Below are 19,470 nucleotides of genomic sequence, written 5' to 3'. Positions count from 1 at the left end.
AGCAGTAGTTGGAAATGAAGCAGGTGGCTTCTCTTTGTCAATGTTATTTACCGAGTGTGCTATGTTGCCAGGTACTGTGCGCTAAGTGCTCAGTCAGGACTTGATCCTTCTCATCACCAAGGCTACGCTCCAAAGGACAATATAGACAAAAATTAATTACAAGGATGATATGGTAAATGTTAAGAAAATCATTGGAGCTGCCGGTAGTGTCAAACAGAAGCTACCAAGTTGGGGGTGGTTAGGAAAGCTTCCCTGAGGAAGCAATGTAGTGGGGGAGGGAGGAGTAGGAGTTAGCCGGGCAATGTGATCAGGATGGGAATACTGATGTTTTGGTAAAGGGAGATGAAAACAGACAAGAGAAAAGAGACAATAAAATCCATTCTATAGCCCTAGGAGAGAATAAAGGGGCTGGAGCAAGATGAGGCTAAGGGGCTAGCAGATACTAAATCATGAAAGGCTTCTTAGCCTTAAATAAAGTGTTTTTATTTCGTACTGAGGGCCAGATAAGCCACAGAAGGACTTTAAACAAGACAGTGTCATGATCCAATTTACTTTTTTAAAAGGTCACTCGAGCTGCTTGATGGGGAATGGATAGGAGGGACAAGATTAGAAACAGAAAGGGCCAGGAGGTAACTGCTGTCCAGGCAAGCAACAGAGTTGACATACAGAAAAAAAGGAAACCTATCTATCCACCTGTTTTTTTCTGGGTCACATAATTTTGGGGACCCTTGCATTCAATCCCTCATTCATTGAAACATTTATTATCATCGGCATGTTAACAGGCATCATGACTACAATGATGAACAAGATACAATATATTCCTTATTATCAGGGAACTTAAAGGTTGGAAATGGTATCAGGCAAGTAAGCAAAAAATTAAATACAGAATGGTAACAGAGTAGGAGCCAAAGTGCTATGGGGCTACATAGAAGTGGTCCATTTGCAAGGAAAATCAAAGAGGTCTGCAGATAAAGGCATCTTTCTCAGCTGAACCCAAAAGGAGGAGGAAGAATTAGGCAACACTGTACGCAAGGTCCAGCAGTACAATTCCTGACCAGCTCAGCAATCTGAGCATTTCAAGTGTACAGAGAATGAGCACAGGAGATAAGTTTAAAAGGTAAGAGGAAGTGCCCTCAGAAGCCCAGTAGCCTCCCTTGTGCAAAAGGGGAAGTGGAGACAGCAGCAGATATCCCTTCCAGATAATCTCCCTGACAGCACTGTGAAGAACAGACTGAAAGTACTGGAAGGATGCCAGATTGGGCCCATATGTCTTTGTGCACATGTCTCCCCTCTGCCTCGAATGCTGTCCTCATATTTCAAGGCTTAGTCAAGCCTTCCTTAACTCAAGCAAGAGAAAGAGTTCATTCATATCCTTTCTTCCAAGTTTACACAAGCATATCACCAGGAGCACTAGGTGCTGCACTTACTTATTAATCTCTTTTTAGGTCTCCTCACTTGAGGACAAGCTTCTTGAAGGAAGGAAACAGTCTTGTACGCCTATATCAGAACTGGAATTCTTTATGATGTATTCACTGCTGTGTCCCTAGTGCCTAGAACACTGCCTGACACATAGTGGGCATTCAGTACCTATTCAATCCAAAAAGGAAGAAAGGAATGTGACCTTTTAATCAGAGCTCCAATTTTCCTCTTTGTAGTTCAGGAATAATAATTTGATCGGTAAAAATAAGGGCCAAATTAGTTTACCTTAATCCTCAAAGAGAATTGGTGCCTACATTAACTAAAATGTCACATTTGAACATTTCAAGGATCAAACACCAGTAGTAGGGCTACTTTAAATGCTAACCTCCAATTTTTTCCACTACAGCTTTGTGCTTTCTTTCTAAATGCTGAAGATGCCTACAGCATTTCTCCAGTTTTCTTTTCAGATCTTGACATTCCTGCTTTGCCTTTTCAAGTTCTTGGAAGCAGTGTCCACAGCATGAATCCTTAATTTCAAGGATCTTTTTCTTATCTGCAAAAATTAAATGATAGCAAACTTTTACATCAATTTAAACTAAGAATTAAAAAAGGAAAGGAAAGGAAGGAAGGAAGGAAGGAAGGAAACCAGATGACATGACTAGAGGCAACAGTGCAATCAAAAAGAATGTGATGCTTAAGAGAGAGAGATCTGGGTTTAAATCTTCTTTATTTATTGGCAATAAGGCTCAGAGTATATTATATAACCTGAGACTTAGTTTTTTAGTATGTAAAATAATACCATCTATTTTAAAAATTGCTCTGAAACATAATGTTCAGCTCTTAGTATTGAATACCATTCCCCAGTAAAGGAACCAAGGACCTTCAAGAATTGGCTAACTCCAGTACTGGGACAAGGGATAAACAAGATGAAAGCCAGAAAGAAATTCCCAAAAAATACAGGCATGCCACAAGGTCGTAGCAGCCAGTTTGAAAGGATCCACCAGTTGAATATGGGGCAATTTTAACAGTAAGTACAGTAATGAATTATAAAATAATAAAAAAATAGAAATTCATGAGCCATACCAATAATCCTACCCATAATGGAATGGATGGGTAGATAGATGGATAAGTAGATTAAGTTGATACATAAATAGGTAAATGGATTGACGGACATATTGATAAATAAACAAAAAGACAGAAAAATAACTATACCAACTAACAGGAGGATTCACAATTATAACAACATGCCAAATGCCAACTGATAAAAGTGGAGGGAAGTCTAGAGCTGGAAAAATTATAATTTTGCAAATACCAAAGTAAAGATAGAATCAGACAAGCATCATCAATGATTACTAAATATAAGGGAAATGTTTATGAGAAGGTGATTTTCATGGTCTTGGAAGTGTCTGCTAGAGATTGCTTATTAGTTGTGAGGTGGGGGAAAGCCACTGAAGAAACTGGACAACACCTGGACCAGATGCTCAAATGAACTTCACCAATAAAAGACAAATGGACACTGTGCACCTCCACATGTGATAACACATCACCTATGCAGCGTTTCAGCCCAGAAAATGCAACCTCGATTTAATTATGAAAAAACATCAGACAAACTCAAAATGAGGAAAAGTTCTACCAAAAGCTGGAGGTGGGGTGGGGTGGTGGGGAGAAGGGAGAGTAAGTCTTTCAGAAATGTCAGTATCATAAAAGTAAAAAAGAGGCCTTGAAAATATTCTAGGCTAAAGGAAACTAAAGAGATGTGACATCTAAAGATTATACCTGACCCTGGACAGATTCGTGTACTGTAGGGGGAAAAAATAATGAGACATTATTGGGTCAGTTGACAAAATCAGAATACAAACAAGTTGATACAATATGTTTATCAAATTTTAAAATTACTATACTAACGTTATAAAAGAAAAAACTCCTATTTTTTAAAAATACCCACTGAAGTATTTAGCGATAAAAGGGCACAATGTATATATTATATAACATCCTCAAATGGTTCAGGAAAGGAAATGTACACACACACACACTGAAGAGCATAAAACTGTATAAAACATTATCAACAAATATATCTAGGTAAAGGATATATGAGTGCTACTTGCAACTATTTTACTTTTGTAACTTTTCTGTAAGTTTGAAATTGGCTCCAAATGAAAAAAATACTTAAAGCTATCAGGAGGTACAAATGTATATAAATTGTGTGGCACGGTACCTGGCAGAGAGCAGCATACAATAAATAACAGCTATTGCTATTAGAAATATATGGAATTTGTAAAATTTAAATAATGTAAAAAATGATACAAAAAATAGATTATTACTATTCACATAATTGGTATAATAAAGTAGGAACACAAATTGGCACAGGCTCAAAAGCCGGTACCCAAAAATTTGATGTAAAATCACTGGTCCAACAAAATTATTCTTGGATCTTCCCTGACTTCAGTTTCCTTTAAATAGTGCCATTTATGTCCACAAGCATCAAAGAATTAATGAAGCATCACAGTGGTATTATACATGGCCATCTATATTTTTCATTTAAGATACTGTTGTAAAACTAGAAACCAGGCAAATGCTCACTGACAAGATAATAAATTACAGTATATTCACAGAATGGAACACTACGCAGCAACTAGAGCTACATGCATTAGCATAGGCAGGTATCAGAAGTTTGCTATGAAGCAGAGAAGAGCAAGTTACAAAGACTACAGTGAACATTTTTATAATGCTATTAGACAACACAACAGCTTTTTCAGGATTACCTGTATTTGGTCAAAACATAAAGAAAAGCAAGAGAATAATTTTTAAAAATCAGAATATGTGTTACCTTGGATTGTAAGGAAGTTACAGGGATGGGACTGTGGTCAAATACACAGGAGTCTTCAACAGTACTGGTGACGCTCTAGTTCTTAAGTCAAAGAGTGGGCTCCTGGTTGGTAGGCTTCATGACTTACAAGTGCATCACATATTTTCTTTGCATGTATCAACTATTCCATAAATTTAACTTACTTTAAAGAATTATAAGATATTAGGAGAATATAATCAAACAGTTAACAATGGTACTCTCTGGTGGTAGTATTATAAAGGACTATAGCACTTAGTATATATTTAGGATTACTAGCCCTTTCTAATGAATTGGTTGATGTGTTTGGTTTTAGGGAAAAAAAAGACTGAAGAAAGAAAAATCCTTTTGTACTCTGATTTATCTTAAGTAAAAACTAATTCCTTTCATATTGATAGGACTTCCCAAAGCCAAATAATATCCAAAATTTGTTCCTATGCATTTCATAAATTCTTAAATAAATTCTCGGGTTATTCCAAATATAGTAACAGACATACAATGACACTGAAAAGTAAAAAACAAAATATAAATTAAGTAGTATTCCCATATACCTAATTAATAATAAGTTATCCTCAACAATCTAGAATCTAGAAGTGAGGGAAAAGGGTCTATGGATGATCAGGAAAATAACCTGTCAACTCTTAGGAAAGGCAGGGGTTCTTTACAATTCTGGTAATATAACTGACTAAATTAGAAATTGTGGAAACTAAAATTATTAACCTAGTATATATGAGTTGTTCTGAAAATTCTTAGTTCTTTTCCAGGCTGCAATAGAGGCAGCAGAAAAGAAACAGAAAGAGTGGGTATGTGTTTGTATGTGGAGGGAGAGCAGGCTGCAAGAGATCAATACCTTGAAAAGGATTGGAGCCTATAAAGGATACATCAGATGCTTGTTCAGAATTCTAGGTGATTAGGCAATATAAATCCAATCAGCATGCCTCAGTGAGCTCTGAATATGTCAAGGGGCTTCAGTACAATACAATAATTATTTTTCAGAGTAACAACTGTAAGTCATTATGGAAATGTTAAGCTATTAATTTACCAAATATTCAAGAACACAAGCTATGTGCCATTCACTCTGCCATGTATTGGAGAGGAAAAGATAAAACACTGCTCCTGCCCTCACAAAACTCACAAATCAGGAAACACCTCTTCAGAAAGATTTCCATCAAAAAATTGTTGAAATAAGCTTCAATTATATGAATGAGAAGGTCTCCGTTATTTGGCAATTCTTTTACATGAAACTCGGGACTTCTCAATAAAGCCAGGGAATGAAAACATGACTATTAAAATTCTCATTATTCTCCTTATAATAAGAACTACTTATGAATGGAGCGAAGACCATGAAAAGATAGAATTCAGAGGGTCTAAAGCAGCCCCATTTCCTAAATGCAAAATGAAATCTAAAGAGAAGACACAGATTAGGCACAAGTAACAGTAGCCACTTATTTACTCATAAAAGTTGTCCACATCTTTGACTTCCTTTTATCCTCAAACCAACCCTCTGGAACTGTTGAGTATGAATGTTACAAAGACCAGTAGGAATAAAATCCCATTACCAGCTTCTGCTTCTGTTTCTTGAAAGGCTAAGGGCTGAGCACAGTGTCCAAAAGTAGGTGCAGGAAGGACTGCCAGGACTCCAGGGTCTCCTCTGCCAGTGACATCTGTGGCAGGATCCTTAGAGATCTTGGCCATATTTCTCTAAAAGAGATTATCTTCACAGTTAATGCCATGTAAAAATCTTTACACAATTCTCTATTTAAAATGCTAATATTAAAAATGTAGAAAGAAAACATTGCCTGAAAAAAATCTTGCCTAAACCATCACCAGAAAGAAAAAAAAAAAAAAACCATCACCAGTACTTTTCTTAGGGTGTTACATGAATACTGTCATTACTATGAAGTAGTCTACTATGACTGTAATTCTCAAATTAGAACATTATCTGACAGAGGACTGGTGGGCCAACTATGAGACAGACAGGAGATAGTTTGCACACATACATGTGAATTTAAGATTTTTAATGGTCTATGTGATCAAATCACAGGACAAACTATGTGAAATCACAAAGGTTCTTGAAAATCCAAAACATTTCACTGCAGTAGGGATCGAACTCATTAGAAACTATAATACCAAACTTTTGCCTTTCGAGAATTTAAAGTAACAAGAGAAAAAAAACATTTATACAGTATATCACATTTCTAAATACTTTAATATACACTGTCATTTTGTCAGGAAGTTCAGTTGAATTCCAAAGTTAGAAACAGAAACTGAAGCTAACCTAAACATTCTGTACAAGACTATTTCTTCACTAACACTTATTGAACACTTTCAGTGTTCTAGTCCCTGTTATGACAATACAGCTACTGAATTCATTAACGGTGAGACATTCTTTTTAGGCAGTATTTTCAGGTTCTGGACAACTACTAAATCCCAGTGGAACACAAGTGATCTTGAGAAAGCTACCTTGTTTAATTACTTAAAACAGATCATATAAATTTGATTCTAGAAGCCTTGATTTTGATTATAAGAAACTCATTTAACTGGCTTTTGGGAAACCTACCTATGATATGCATCAGAAGCAGAGGTCAGCAGTTATCGAGAAAATGCAAACTCCAGGCAATCGAGAGGATATGAGGCTGAGGCCAAAAGGAGTAATAAAAGTTGAACTCTAAGGTAGCCAATGTTTCCAGTTTCTGCTCAAAACTGGAGAAAAGCCATGATGACAAAAAAGCAGGAGCAGCAACCTTCTTGTCTTAGTTTTAACTTGACTTTGGTGGTAGAAGACAGAACACACATCCTTAAATTTGTTTGAAAATTCTGTTCCAATTGATGTTTTTGTTTTCTTTCTTTCCATTATGACCTGTAGTATTGTATTCTGATAAGGCATTCATTTTCTTGGAAACTACATTTTTAATTGATTGCATTCTGTCCATTTTTAAAAAGTTTTGATCACCTAAGTTATTTTAATGAAGACTTGTTTTATATATACTGATCATTTTTTCCTGTCTTAATTTTCATAAACAGTTTTAAAAATGACACATTTCATCAATTATAATTCATAGTTCTTCATATTTATGGCACCTATATTGCAAATTTATAATCACTGTTTACAGTCATTGCTTACCTCAAGCTCCTGAGCTCAGATAGCTCTCAAACAGCAGAAGATTAAGTATTCTTCTATGACAAATGCCAGAGAAGGCATTTGAAAGTCATGATTATCTCAGGAATAGAGTCTAATCCCACCCAACAAAAGCCACAAAAGTCTAAGTTCTTAACCAAATTATGTGGTTCTATCTTCACAGACATGTGAGCTACATTAAGTCATACAGATGATCTTCACACTGCCATAGCACAATTATAAGCCCAATACAGAGACCCTAGGATTGATTATATATTAATAGCAAAGGAACAGTATTATATTTTCCTGATTTTTGTAGCAGAGATTGCCTTCTCAGGAAAGTAAACCTGAAAGCATAAAACATGATTTTCCATCACTGCTTATGCTTATAACTGGCTATAACTAATTCATCATTATTTTTTCCAAAAATTTTCAGTTGAGTAGTATAAGCAGTATTCATGGAAAGTGTGATTTTTTTTTTAAAAAGATTTTATTTATTTATTCATGAGAGACACACAGAGAGAAAGAAAGAGAGAGGCAGAGACACAGGCAGAGGGAGAAGCAGGCTTCATGCAGGGAGCCTGATGTGGGACTCGATCCCTGGACCCCAGGATCAACGCCCTGGGCCAAAGGCAGGCGCTAAACCGCTGAGCCACCCAGGGATCCCCATGGGAAGTGTGATCTTACTGTGTTATTTTTACATTGAAAACAACTCTTAACAACTCTACAAAAACCAAGGAATTAGGCCAGACATTTGTACCTTCTTTTTAGATAAGTAACTATAATATATGACTACATAGGTAACAGACTAGTTATCCTCAAGTGTGGAACTGGAACTTAGATTTTTTTCTTCAGTTTATAACTTCAGTAAGTATTAAAACCAAATGTTCAATCTTGGCCTTGAAAAATTGTTAATCATGATATCTTAATGAAACTTAACTTTATTTTAAGATTTTATTTATTTATTTATTTATTCATGAGAGACATAGAGAGGCAAAGACACCGGCAGAGGGAGAAGCAGGCTTCCCCTGCTGAGCAGGGAGCGCCACATGGGGCTTGAACCCAGGACCCCAGGATCATGACCCAAGCTGACCCAAGCCAAAAGTAGACACTCAACCACTGAGTCACCCAGGCATCCCATGAAACTTAACTCTTTCATCTCCTCTCAGACAAACCTTATAATGTCAGCAATTTTTTTTCCACCTCTAATTCCAAATGTTGAAATTGGCTGATCACAATGCCTACATATCATTCTGGATTTTTCATGCATATCTCATTTCTTTAATCATAAGCTAGCAAGACTTCAGTTTTTTCAAATCTTCCACAGAAACTAAAAGCTGGTGTCAGAGACTATTTAGACAACTAAAAGGATACAATTAACTCATTTTACATGTCCACATATAGTACACCAACAAAACTGGGATTCAGAGTTTTGTGTGGGTGAGCCATACTTCTAATTGCTTGTTTCTACAACAATATTTTTTGTACTTGGTTGGCATTTTTTGGCCTTTGTGACACATATTCCTGGAGGGCAAGAAACAGGCTTCCAAACTCTTTAGAAGCTCTTAAGAAACCCTAGTTTAATACAATGCATATTTCTTGAAGTGGTCATGCCCAAAAAACAAAAACAGGAATGAAAGTTATTCAGTTTTTCATAGCTCAGGCCCCTACAAAGAATGGCATATATTTTTTAGGAAAGAGGTCTAGTGCCTAAAAGCTCTGCCTCATATCTGTAGCACTCTGAAGAAGCAAAAGTTTTTTTGGCAAAAAGAAATAAGATTCTTTGGATTCGCTACAAAAAGTTGTTAAGCTACTGGTAAAAACACAAGTTTTATGTCTATTAAACTGTAAAACGAAGAAAGGAAAAAAATACCATATGCAACTTCTACAATCACCTTTGATGTTTATTAATAGTGCTTTTCACTTATCAGGAACATACCTTTTCCCACTCTGAGTTGGTACTTTCTATAGCAAGGGAGAGGATATCTTGAAATGCTTTCTGTATGCAGGCCTTTAGTTTTTCAAAATATTGTGCAGATACCCATTTTGAAGAACAAGTTGACATGAGTTCCAAGAGTTGCTTGTCCTCTGAACCACTGACATGTTCCTTTTGGGTGTCCTTCAAGAGAAATTCAAGTATACTGAGGATGTCTTCCTCATACTGATAGATTTCCAGTTGGATCCGCCTGGCTTCCTGCATGGCCCATTCTCTACGACTCTGGTCTAGACATGTTTGCAATTCTGTCTCCTTCTGAAGAAGTAGTTCAGTTTTTTGTTTCACAAAGTCTTCTTTGGCTGCTGCAAGCACCTCATTAATTTTATTTCGATGATCATCTAAAAATTGCCGGTAATCTTGCTCATTTTGTTCCTGAATTCTGTGGATTTCTTCTTGCTTTTCTTTGTTCCATTCACTCCGGGCCTTCGCCAGCTCAGCCCTGACAACCACAGGGACTTCCTCGTTCTTTAACTCAAGCTCTCTCTGAAGAGAATGAATCTTCTCTTCCAATTCTTTTCCAGGTATTCCACTTTTTTTCATATTTTCAAGCTCGCTTTTCCATTTCTCTTTAGCTTCAGAAATAGCAAATGATATCTAAAAGATATAATGATGTACATTTAAAATCTTTAGGATCTCCTCATGAATTAAAAAATTAAAGTAACTATTTGGGATAAGACATTGCTCCCAAAATATACTTATACTATACTCAAAGATCCTTTCCTTCACTGTTTTTAAAATACTTCATTTATTTATTTGAGAGAGGGAGAGAAAGAGCAGGAGGAGGGGCAGAGGTAGAGGGACAAGCAGACTCTCCTTGCTGAGCAGGGAGCCCCAACATGGGGCTTGAACCCAGGACCCCGGGATCATGACAGAACTGAAAACAGATGCTTACCTGACTGAGCCACCCAGATACCTGCCTTTCCTTCACTTTAAATCACCTAATATATTTTATGACTTATATTATTTAGAAAACACAAGTTTCTTGAAGGAGAACTAGAAATTTAAACAAACCCCCCAAATATGTAATTACACTATTCAAAACTAACTTCTGAAAAAAGTTCATATTGGTTTTATACAGATGTAGCCTTAAATTTTACCTAAGCCCATGACAAATGAAGTATCTTTTACACGAAGCAAAAGCAGCTTCATAAATAAATCTTACTATTAGAAATATAACACATATTTGCATAACTTGCTGGCAAACATAACTATATTTTAATGGAAGCACAGTGGTTAGCAAAATTCACTAAATGACAATACCAAACATAAAAAGTCATTTTTTCATTAATCTAATTTTCTTTTATGACAAGGCTAGCAGATCACAGATAATAATAGAACATAACCAAAAAGTCCTAGGGAATCAAAAAACCAAGGCTTAGCTCTAACCCTGCTTTTGACTGCTGAGGCAGCCTAGCATGGTGCTCAATAGGACAGACTCTAGGGACACATTGCTGCAGTAAACTTAGCAGCTGTGGAACCACAGGTCTTAATTTCTTTGAGCCTCGGTGTCATCAACTATAAAATGGGGACAATTATAATACTTACCTGATAGAATTTTGTTAGGAATAAAGGACAAAAGAAAAAAATACATCTAAAGCACTTAGTCCAGAGTCTGGCAGATAAGGACTCAAAAAATGTAGTTATTTAGTTACGTAGTTATATAGTTATGTAGTTATTAACCTTTGGATGCTTGGCCTTAGAAAAGTTGCTTAATCTTTTTTGTACTTATTGTCTTCACCTACATAAGGAGCAGATTAGATAATGACCTGAAGTCACTTTTTATAAATTCAAAAAAGTTACAAGGATATAAGTGTTAAAAGAAGAGGGCACTCCAAAAGTTTGGCCTAGAAAGTGGTGATTGCTAGAAATCAATTCTATCTATCTATCCATCCATCCCTCCCTCCCTCCCTCCCTCCATCCATCCATCCATCCACCTATTCTGGTTGTTGAAATAGGGTATCTATTTCCTGAATCTTCAGGTATTATATAATCTTAGCAAACATCAACTACAAAAATTCTTAAACATGTTATACGGCTTTATTCAATAATGCATTCCTGAATAGTTGAACATAAATCAAAATTCTCAAATTGTATTTTAAATTTACCATCTAAGATGAGCTTTACAAAAGAATTCACAGCAAAATTCTTTTGCTACCAGCAGAATGATTGAGTAGCGATGTGAAACATGTTTAAAGAGTGCTGTTTGGGAAAACAGTCTTGTCACAGTGGATCCTGGAAATCATTACCAGGTAACTTGGTGGAGGTGGCATATCCCGTGGAATTTGGATGACCTGCTGACCTCACCAAAAGTGTGCATATTCTCACATGAAGTTGTACAAAGCAAATCTGACAGCATTAGTCAAGTCAGTGGTTCCTGATAGTTGCCACACATTAGATCACCCAAGAAGCCTTTAAAAATCCTAGGCCACACTCTGTACCATTAAAACAAAGTCTGAGGGATTGGGAGCTAGGCAATAGTTTTTTGTTTTTTGTTTTTTTTTTTTTTTTTTACAGATCCTCAGGTTTTTCTAATGTTTTCTAATGCAGCAAAGTTTTGGAACTTTGACACTTCCGGACTTCAGAAAAACTGGCTTTAAATTTTTATAGATCTTGATGGATCACTCTCATCTTACAAGAATTCTCCAGCCAATGCTATGCAACTGGCCCTTGCTCACCTTTTTTGGTTTGGAGGAGGGATCCACAAAAGGTTAACATTACGTTTTGTGGCTGAATAATTCTTTAGAATGGTGCTACTCAAACTCTACTGTGCTCTAAAAAACCAGCAGTGTATATCATCTAGAAGCCTGTTAGAAATGCAAATTCTCAGGATCACTGCAGGCCCACCAAATCAGCATCTCTAGGAATAAAGCCCAGGAATCTGCTTTAACAAACCCTCTACAAATCTCATGCTTGCTAAAGTTTGAGAAGTAACACATTGTCCTCTCATTTCTTTTTCTTTTTTTTTTTCTAAAGATTTTACTTATTTATTCATGAGAGACAGAGAGAGAGAGAGGCAGAGACACAGGCAGAGGGAGAAGCAGGCTCCATGCAGGAAGCCCGATGCAGAACTTGATCCTGGGACTCCAGGATCACACCCTGGGCTGAAGGCAGACACTCAACTGCTGAGCCACCCAGGCGTCCCTGTCCTCTCATTTCTGTATTTCTGCATCCACATACATTTGGGTCTCCTGTGTTCTTAAGGAAAGGTCTCTTGACTACTTTATTTTCTATATCCTACCCAACTTAATTATTCTTGACTTCTGAGGTCTGAGACACATGCACATTACCACATTATTTCCTCTTTCTCTTAAATTTCCTTCTGAAATATTTCAGCATACTAAAAAAGTATAGAGAATAATGCAATGAACACCCACATACTATCACATAACCTAAGGAAAATGTTAAAATAGTTTACTTAGGCTGAATTATTTCCTTAAGTAATCTGTTGAATAAGATCATGAATATGACATATGAATGATTCAATATCTATTACATACTTTTTTTTCCCAAAATGGTTGTAATATTGTGAGAACAGTATATATCTGACACTGCAATCTATTATAGTGTTTGTATTACAATTAGGAAGAGAGATTTTACACATACGGCAGAAAAGAGCACCTTAAGTTTGTTATTTGGACTTCCCATGAAGACTGTATGTCCATATTCTTGGTGTACTTATCCATAGATTCTTGTTTTTCTCATAAATTTGTATTGTTTTTCTTATATATTAATATTAATGTTTCTCATATTTAGTTCATTTATTTTGCTTATTTTTATTATCCTGTCACTTTTTTTATTACAAAAGCAAATGTCTTAAATGTTTGTACCTGTTTTATCCTCTTCATCTATCTTTGCTACTTTTTCCGTTGTCCCAAAATTAAGTTATTATGGTATAGATCTGAAATATTCAATTTCCTTTTTTTATACTTTCATTTAAAAATGTTTAACTTTGGGGATCCCTGGGTGGCTCAGCGGTTTAGTGCCTGCCTTTGGCCCGGGGCGCGGTCCTGGAGTCCTGGGATTGAGTCCCACGTCGGGCTCCCGGCACGGAGCCTGCTTCTCCCTCCTCCTGTGTCTCTCTCTCTCTCGCTCTCTCTCTCTCTCTCTGTGTCTATCATAAATAAATAAAATAAATCTTAAAAAAAAATGTTTAAATTCTTTTGGGGGAGCAGGGGGGCAGAAAAGCAAAGTTTACTGAGTGATAGTACAAAGCTCCAGAAGAGGGAAGGGACCCTACTAGAGAGTTGCCCTAAAAATGTTTAACTTATATTTTTGTTTTGTTTTGTTTTTAAGATTTTTTTCAGAGAGAGAGAGAAAGGGAGAGCCAGTGACAGAGAGCATGAACAGGGTGGAGGGGCAGAGAGAAAGGAACAAGTAGATTCCCTCTGAGCATGGAGCCCCATGCGGGACTCAATCCTGGAACCCTAGGATCATGACCAGAGTTGAAGGCAGATGCTTAACCAACCGAGCTACCCAGACACCCCAAAATGTTTTCTTGATCAATTTAGACTTTCTTGTGATGTATGTGTGGGTAATCTTAATTTTTCCAAAGTGCTATCTGGCTATCATAAGACTACTTATTATGGAATAACTCCTTATCCCCTTGTTTTGAAACAATTAAGCTTTTACTCATAGTTGGGCCTATCTCTGAAGTCTATATAATACAGAATGAAAAAGAATTCTATTTTTGTGACTCAACACTGAATTGTCGCTTTCCAACATATTCTATTATGTGTTAGGGCTGGACTACTATTTCTTTTCCAGAACATTTAAAAAATTTCTAGTCCTTTCCAAGTAAATTTTAGTACTATTGTGTCAAATTTCAAAACCATGTTCAGTTTATTGGCATCTTGATTAGAATTGGTTTACTCTAATAAATTGTAAGAATGCAAATGATTACATTTCTGGTCAAACAACATGACATATCTGGAAAGGAGAGTTGGCTATTTTCCAAGGAGATTATAAGACAACTGACAGAGCATAGGAAACAAAGCATATGAAAGAAAATGGACAGCTATTAATAAACAGATAAACACCTGTTCTGAATTTCTTCTATAGATAAGGCAAGATCAAATGGGATTTAGTTTTACAGTTAAGGTTACCTTCCTGATTACAAGTTTCAAGACTCTAAAATACATTCTTTCTCCCTCAACATCTTGATGATGAGAATGGACACCATCAGCTAGGCTCTGAGCTAATGCTTAACATGCCTGACTGTATTTAATCCTTCTATAACACTGTGAGTAGATACAAATTCCTGGGGTGAAGATGAGAGGTCAGGAAAGAGGCCTTCTTGAAGCTTCTTTCCAGAGAGTGCTTACCCGTCTGGCCACAGTGATGTCTTGTTGTTCTTCCCACTTCTTCTGTTCTGCTCTTACACGTGCTTTATACTCTGCAAGATCAGGCATTTCTTCCAGCCATCGATGACGAGCATTTTGTACAGCTGTTTCTACCTGCAATTGGGTATTGCAAGAGAAGGAGGTAAAGTGAGGTATAAACTTTCAGAAGGATCCCATATGCAAATACCAACTATGATTTCATGTGCATTTTATACTGTATTGCACTACATTAGGTACACTGACTTCAAGTACTCCACCTTATCCCAAACAGTAGATTCTAATCCTTCTGTTCTAAACCTCTCATACTGTTCCATGCAAATGCCACCACAGGAAGTAGGAATCTGTAAACATTTGATGGCCAATACTATTATTGGAAAGCTTCATACAAAGTAACGATTGTCATTTCCAACAAGCTCCTATTTATCTTGAGAAAAAGGAGAAGACATGCAGGAATGCTGCTTGTGAGACCAATCAGCACACTCACCATATCCACAGACTTCATGCCTTACCTATAAACACATTAACACATGCCAGCATGCACCAATATAATTTATAGCCTTGTACCTAGCAAGTTTTCCTACTATCTTGAGTTTGCAAGTAAAGAATGAGGGTGACACATCAATTCGGGCAAAAATTTAAGACCTGATGAATTACGAAGGCAATCTGGTTGTAAATCTGTCACGAGTTACCACAAGATCATTTATTAAATAATCTTTCCTTATTTCCTTATTTTGAAATACACACAGACACATACATATCTATATCCATACAAACATACAAAACCAAAATTGACATAAGGGGCTGAATTGTTTTGGAAAATGCTAAATACATTTACAGGTAAAATCTGGGAGTCAAAAATACGGGGAAGAGATAAAGCTCCTATAGAAGTTTATATTCTTTAAAAAGTTATTATAAATATTTCCTTCTGGGTAGCCCCAGTGGCCCAGCGGTTTAGCGCCGCTTTCAGCCCGGGGTGTGATCCTAGAGACCCAGGATCGAGTCCCACGTCAGGTTCCCTGCATGGAGCCTGCTTCTCCCTCTGCTTGTGTCTCTGCCTCTCTCTCTCTCTCTCTCTCTCTCTCTGTGTGTGTGTGTCTGTCATGAATGAATAAATAAAAATTTTAAATAAATAAATACATACATACATATTTCCTTCCTACTGTATCATGCTGTTTTTCTTCATAAGATCTAGGATTGTATACACCAGAGCAGCACCCATAAATACGTCTCTTTGCCCACAGAACATTTTATTAACTCTGTTCAAACCTTAAGCATTACAGAAAATTATTTGACTGAAGATTCCCTCAATTCCATTACATACATTTGTACATATATTACATCCTATACTTTAAGGATTCCATAAAATCATGTAGAACAATTTTAAAAATAGGCTGAATTCCAAGTATTTATCAAAAGCTAAGTATATTTCCTAAAACTTTAGGTATTACCCTAAGATTTTATAAGTCTAAAATAGTAAATAAAAAATAAATAATATTATAGTAAGGTCCAGGAACCTCTAAGGAACTAAATACCCTGTCAGGTGCTCTGTGAGGTCAAAACTATTTTCAAAATAATATTCAGACCTTATCTTTTTTTCACTCCCATTCCTTCATGTGTAAGTAATACAATGCTCCAGAGGCTACATGCTATGTGGTATGTCACTGCTCTGATAGCCAATGGAAAGTGTGCTTCAGTATTTTTGTTTTTTAAAAATTTCTCAGATTCATCTTCCAATAAATAGATATAACACATACAGAGAAAACCTTTTTAGAGTCGTAAGTTTTTAAAAGTGTAAAGGCACTGAAACCAAAAAAAATTCAAAAATCACTATAATGATATAGATTTTTAAAAAATTAACTCTTCATTCCATTAATACAGAGCTATACTTTCTCAGTATGACATTTCTTGGAAACCAAGTAACATGCCCCAGTTAAAAATGAGCTAGCTTTCTGAGTGCTTCCAAGGGAAGGCAATGGCACTGCTTTCTGGCAATGTATGGGATTTACAGACAACGTCCCATTTAATGGGGCATGCTTGTAGATTTAACTCTGCAAGTCTCAATGTAATTACCGGGGAATATCTTACTTGCTTTAAGTTTGCTTAATCTAAAATTACCTTAATCTAAAATTACCACTAATTTTAGATTAGTGATTAGTTTATAGTGAAGTATGAACATAGAACATAGTGGAGTATGCTCTATAAAGTTAGATACGAAGATTCACAGTGAAATTATGGTTCATTCCGTTGTAAAACCACCACCTTTAACCTCAAGCATCCTAATGCTTAGACTGAACTCAATGGGGCAGTCTGAAAACTTAAAGAATACACAGAAAAAACAAGGAATAACAGAAACATAATGAAGAAAATTTTAGTAACAACCTAAGAGGTTCTCTATCCTAGAATGCACAAAATCTTTAAAATATAAAGTTATGAACAAGTTCAATGGTACCATTTTACATGTTTTCATTAGTAGGCAGTTTCAATAATTTTACTATAAGAAGCCATAATATTACCTGTTTGGCAATATTTTCACAATATTTGAGTTCTAATTCAACCTCAAGTTTCTTCAACTCCCCACTGATAGCTGTTTCTTTTTCTTGCTCTAAATCTTGCCGGATCCTTCGCTTCTGTTCTTCTATCATGACTGTCATCTCTTTCTTGGAAATAACATCTGCGGTGGTTACTTGGTCAGTTTGGCTGCAACAATCTGAGGTCTTCTTTTTCATTGCCTTTATAGTTTGATCCAGCTTAGACTGCCACTCCTTTTCAAGTTGTTGAATAAGTTCTTGTTTGATCTGTTTTCAGAAGAAAAATCATATGAAAAGAAAAAATATTCAAATAAGCAAAAACTGGAATTAATAGCTAGCCAAAAGAGCAACCACAGCTGTGTTTGAAAATCATCTAGACATTGTTGTAGTAATTCCATGAGATTTAGAAACTTGGTCAATGAAAATATATTCTCAAGTAAATCCTGAAAGTTACTGTTGGACCCTAGATATGTGACATAAATCACATGGAAGATTTGAGTATACTGCATAAGGTCAGGCTATCTTGTTCTCAAGATGCAACCTTCTGGAAGCTTTGACATTGCCACTACAAAGATGGCATGATTTTTTTTTTTCTTATGAAGAAAACTTCTATTATGTTTTTTCCATCAACATCAGGCTTTCCACAAAGCCGGCACTGGGTTAAGTCTAATTAATGAACTTAAAACTGAACAATCTAAAAAAATAGTTTTACTTACTTGAACAAGTTAGAACCTTATTTGTTATGATATTAAATTCTACTGAGTCAACTATGCATTCAAGAAGGGGGAGGCAGCATTATTAGAATAATATCTTAATGGTAACTTTCTACTTTCAACAGTATACTGGGATGGATCCAAGCAGTCTGTCTTAGGCAAAACTATGAAACAGCAAAACTTGCTTTTCCCTTTTCCTGTTTTCCACCTTCTGGGTATCCAGAATTCTCAAACTGCCCTGGCTACCACAATCCCAGGCTGCTGTGTTGCTGCATTTGAAATGGCAACCTTGTGTAACAGTTTATGCTTTCCTGATAGTCGCACAAAAACATTACCAATTCAGATTGGTATTTTTTTCATTACTAAAGACAAAATGTTTTATCAAAACTAGCTAAAGAATTATCAAATAGTAATTGTCAAGTGTCAGATAAAATTTAATAATTTGAACTATTCATATAACATTCTCTATGTACTCTAGAAATCCAGTTGATCTGAAAACTCTAATAAAGTTCTACTCAGGGATCCAATAACCTGTAACAGTTTCCATCTGAAAATTTTTAAAGCGGTTCTCTGGAGGTTCCACTGAGATGCAACGAGAAATAACACACTGAAGCCCACAAGACATAATGCTAAAAGAACTATACACTTCACATACCTATTGACATTCAAAAGAGAGCTTTTGTTCAGTGTCCCTTTACCATTAGTTCTGATTCATGACTACCTGGTTGTCTGGATTTTTTTCTGGTTCACACCTGACCTGGCTTATTTTGGTCTGAATTGCCATCTGATTCCTTTCCACCAATGGCACATGCCAAAAAGATGCTATCTATTTTTTTTCAGTGTTGTATGATGTTGGAAACTGGTGACTGAAGAACCCATTTCCTCACAATCCAGTCATGGAAACCATAGTTGTACTAATGCTATAGGGCAGTCTCAATTACATGGCTGAGAAAGTTGTTCAGGATCATATCATATATCACTGTTACTTTCTGTTGACTTTAGAAGGAATCTTCAAATTGTCTTATCTGTGTATATCTATCCTTCAGGAGTTGTTCCATATGTATCCACGTTTCCTTTTGACCCACAGCAGAAAACTGCTACCAATTTTCTGTTTGTTTGTGTATAGGTAGATTTACTACATAATAAGCCAGCCAAAATTTAACTATAACAGAACTAAACTAAAACAGCAAACATCTATTATTTCTTATCAATCTCTGGGTCAGCTGGGTGGTGGTTCTGACCTAAGTCAACACTGTTGATCTCTGCAGGCAGTTGAGGTACATGATCTATAATATAGTCTCATTCACATGTCTGGGGGTTAGCTCGATATCTGCTAGAAAATTGACTTGGTCAATGTGTCATCACTAAGCAGGGTATCCCAGATCATTCACACAGTGGTGGTCACTGCATTTTTCAGAGCATCAAGCTTGTATGCCCCAATGCATAAATGCTTTTTAAGGCTCTTTTTACGTAATGTTTACTAACATCTCAGTGGCCAGAGCCAATCATGTGGCC

At 36.2% G+C, this 19,470-nt stretch overlaps 1 protein-coding gene across 6 annotated transcripts in view; it reads right to left on the bottom strand.

The window, feature by feature from the left end:
- Nucleotides 1–19,470, bottom strand: part of CEP152 (centrosomal protein 152) — an 88,087-nt gene that overhangs the window by 10,979 nt on the left and 57,638 nt on the right. For 5 of the 6 annotated variants that reach the window (XM_055320078.1, XM_055320076.1, XM_055320080.1 and 2 more), the window contains 5 exons: nt 17,228–17,509; nt 14,697–14,828; nt 9,319–9,969; nt 5,821–5,962; nt 1,805–1,972 (listed from right to left, as the gene is read on the bottom strand). In XM_055320078.1, the coding sequence (XP_055176053.1) occupies nt 1,805–1,972; nt 5,821–5,962; nt 9,319–9,969; nt 14,697–14,828; nt 17,228–17,509 (1,375 nt within the window). The remainder of the gene's footprint in view (nt 1–1,804; nt 1,973–5,820; nt 5,963–9,318; nt 9,970–14,696; nt 14,829–17,227; nt 17,510–19,470) is intronic. The other variant, XM_055320081.1, reaches the window with a different exon arrangement.

This window comes from Nyctereutes procyonoides, unplaced genomic scaffold (genome assembly GCF_905146905.1).
Source record: "Nyctereutes procyonoides isolate TBG_1078 unplaced genomic scaffold, NYPRO_anot_genome, whole genome shotgun sequence".
Taxonomy (NCBI): domain Eukaryota; kingdom Metazoa; phylum Chordata; class Mammalia; order Carnivora; family Canidae; genus Nyctereutes; species Nyctereutes procyonoides.
Note: the sequence above shows the minus strand (reverse complement) of the source record. Positions and strands in the feature narration are given on the sequence as shown.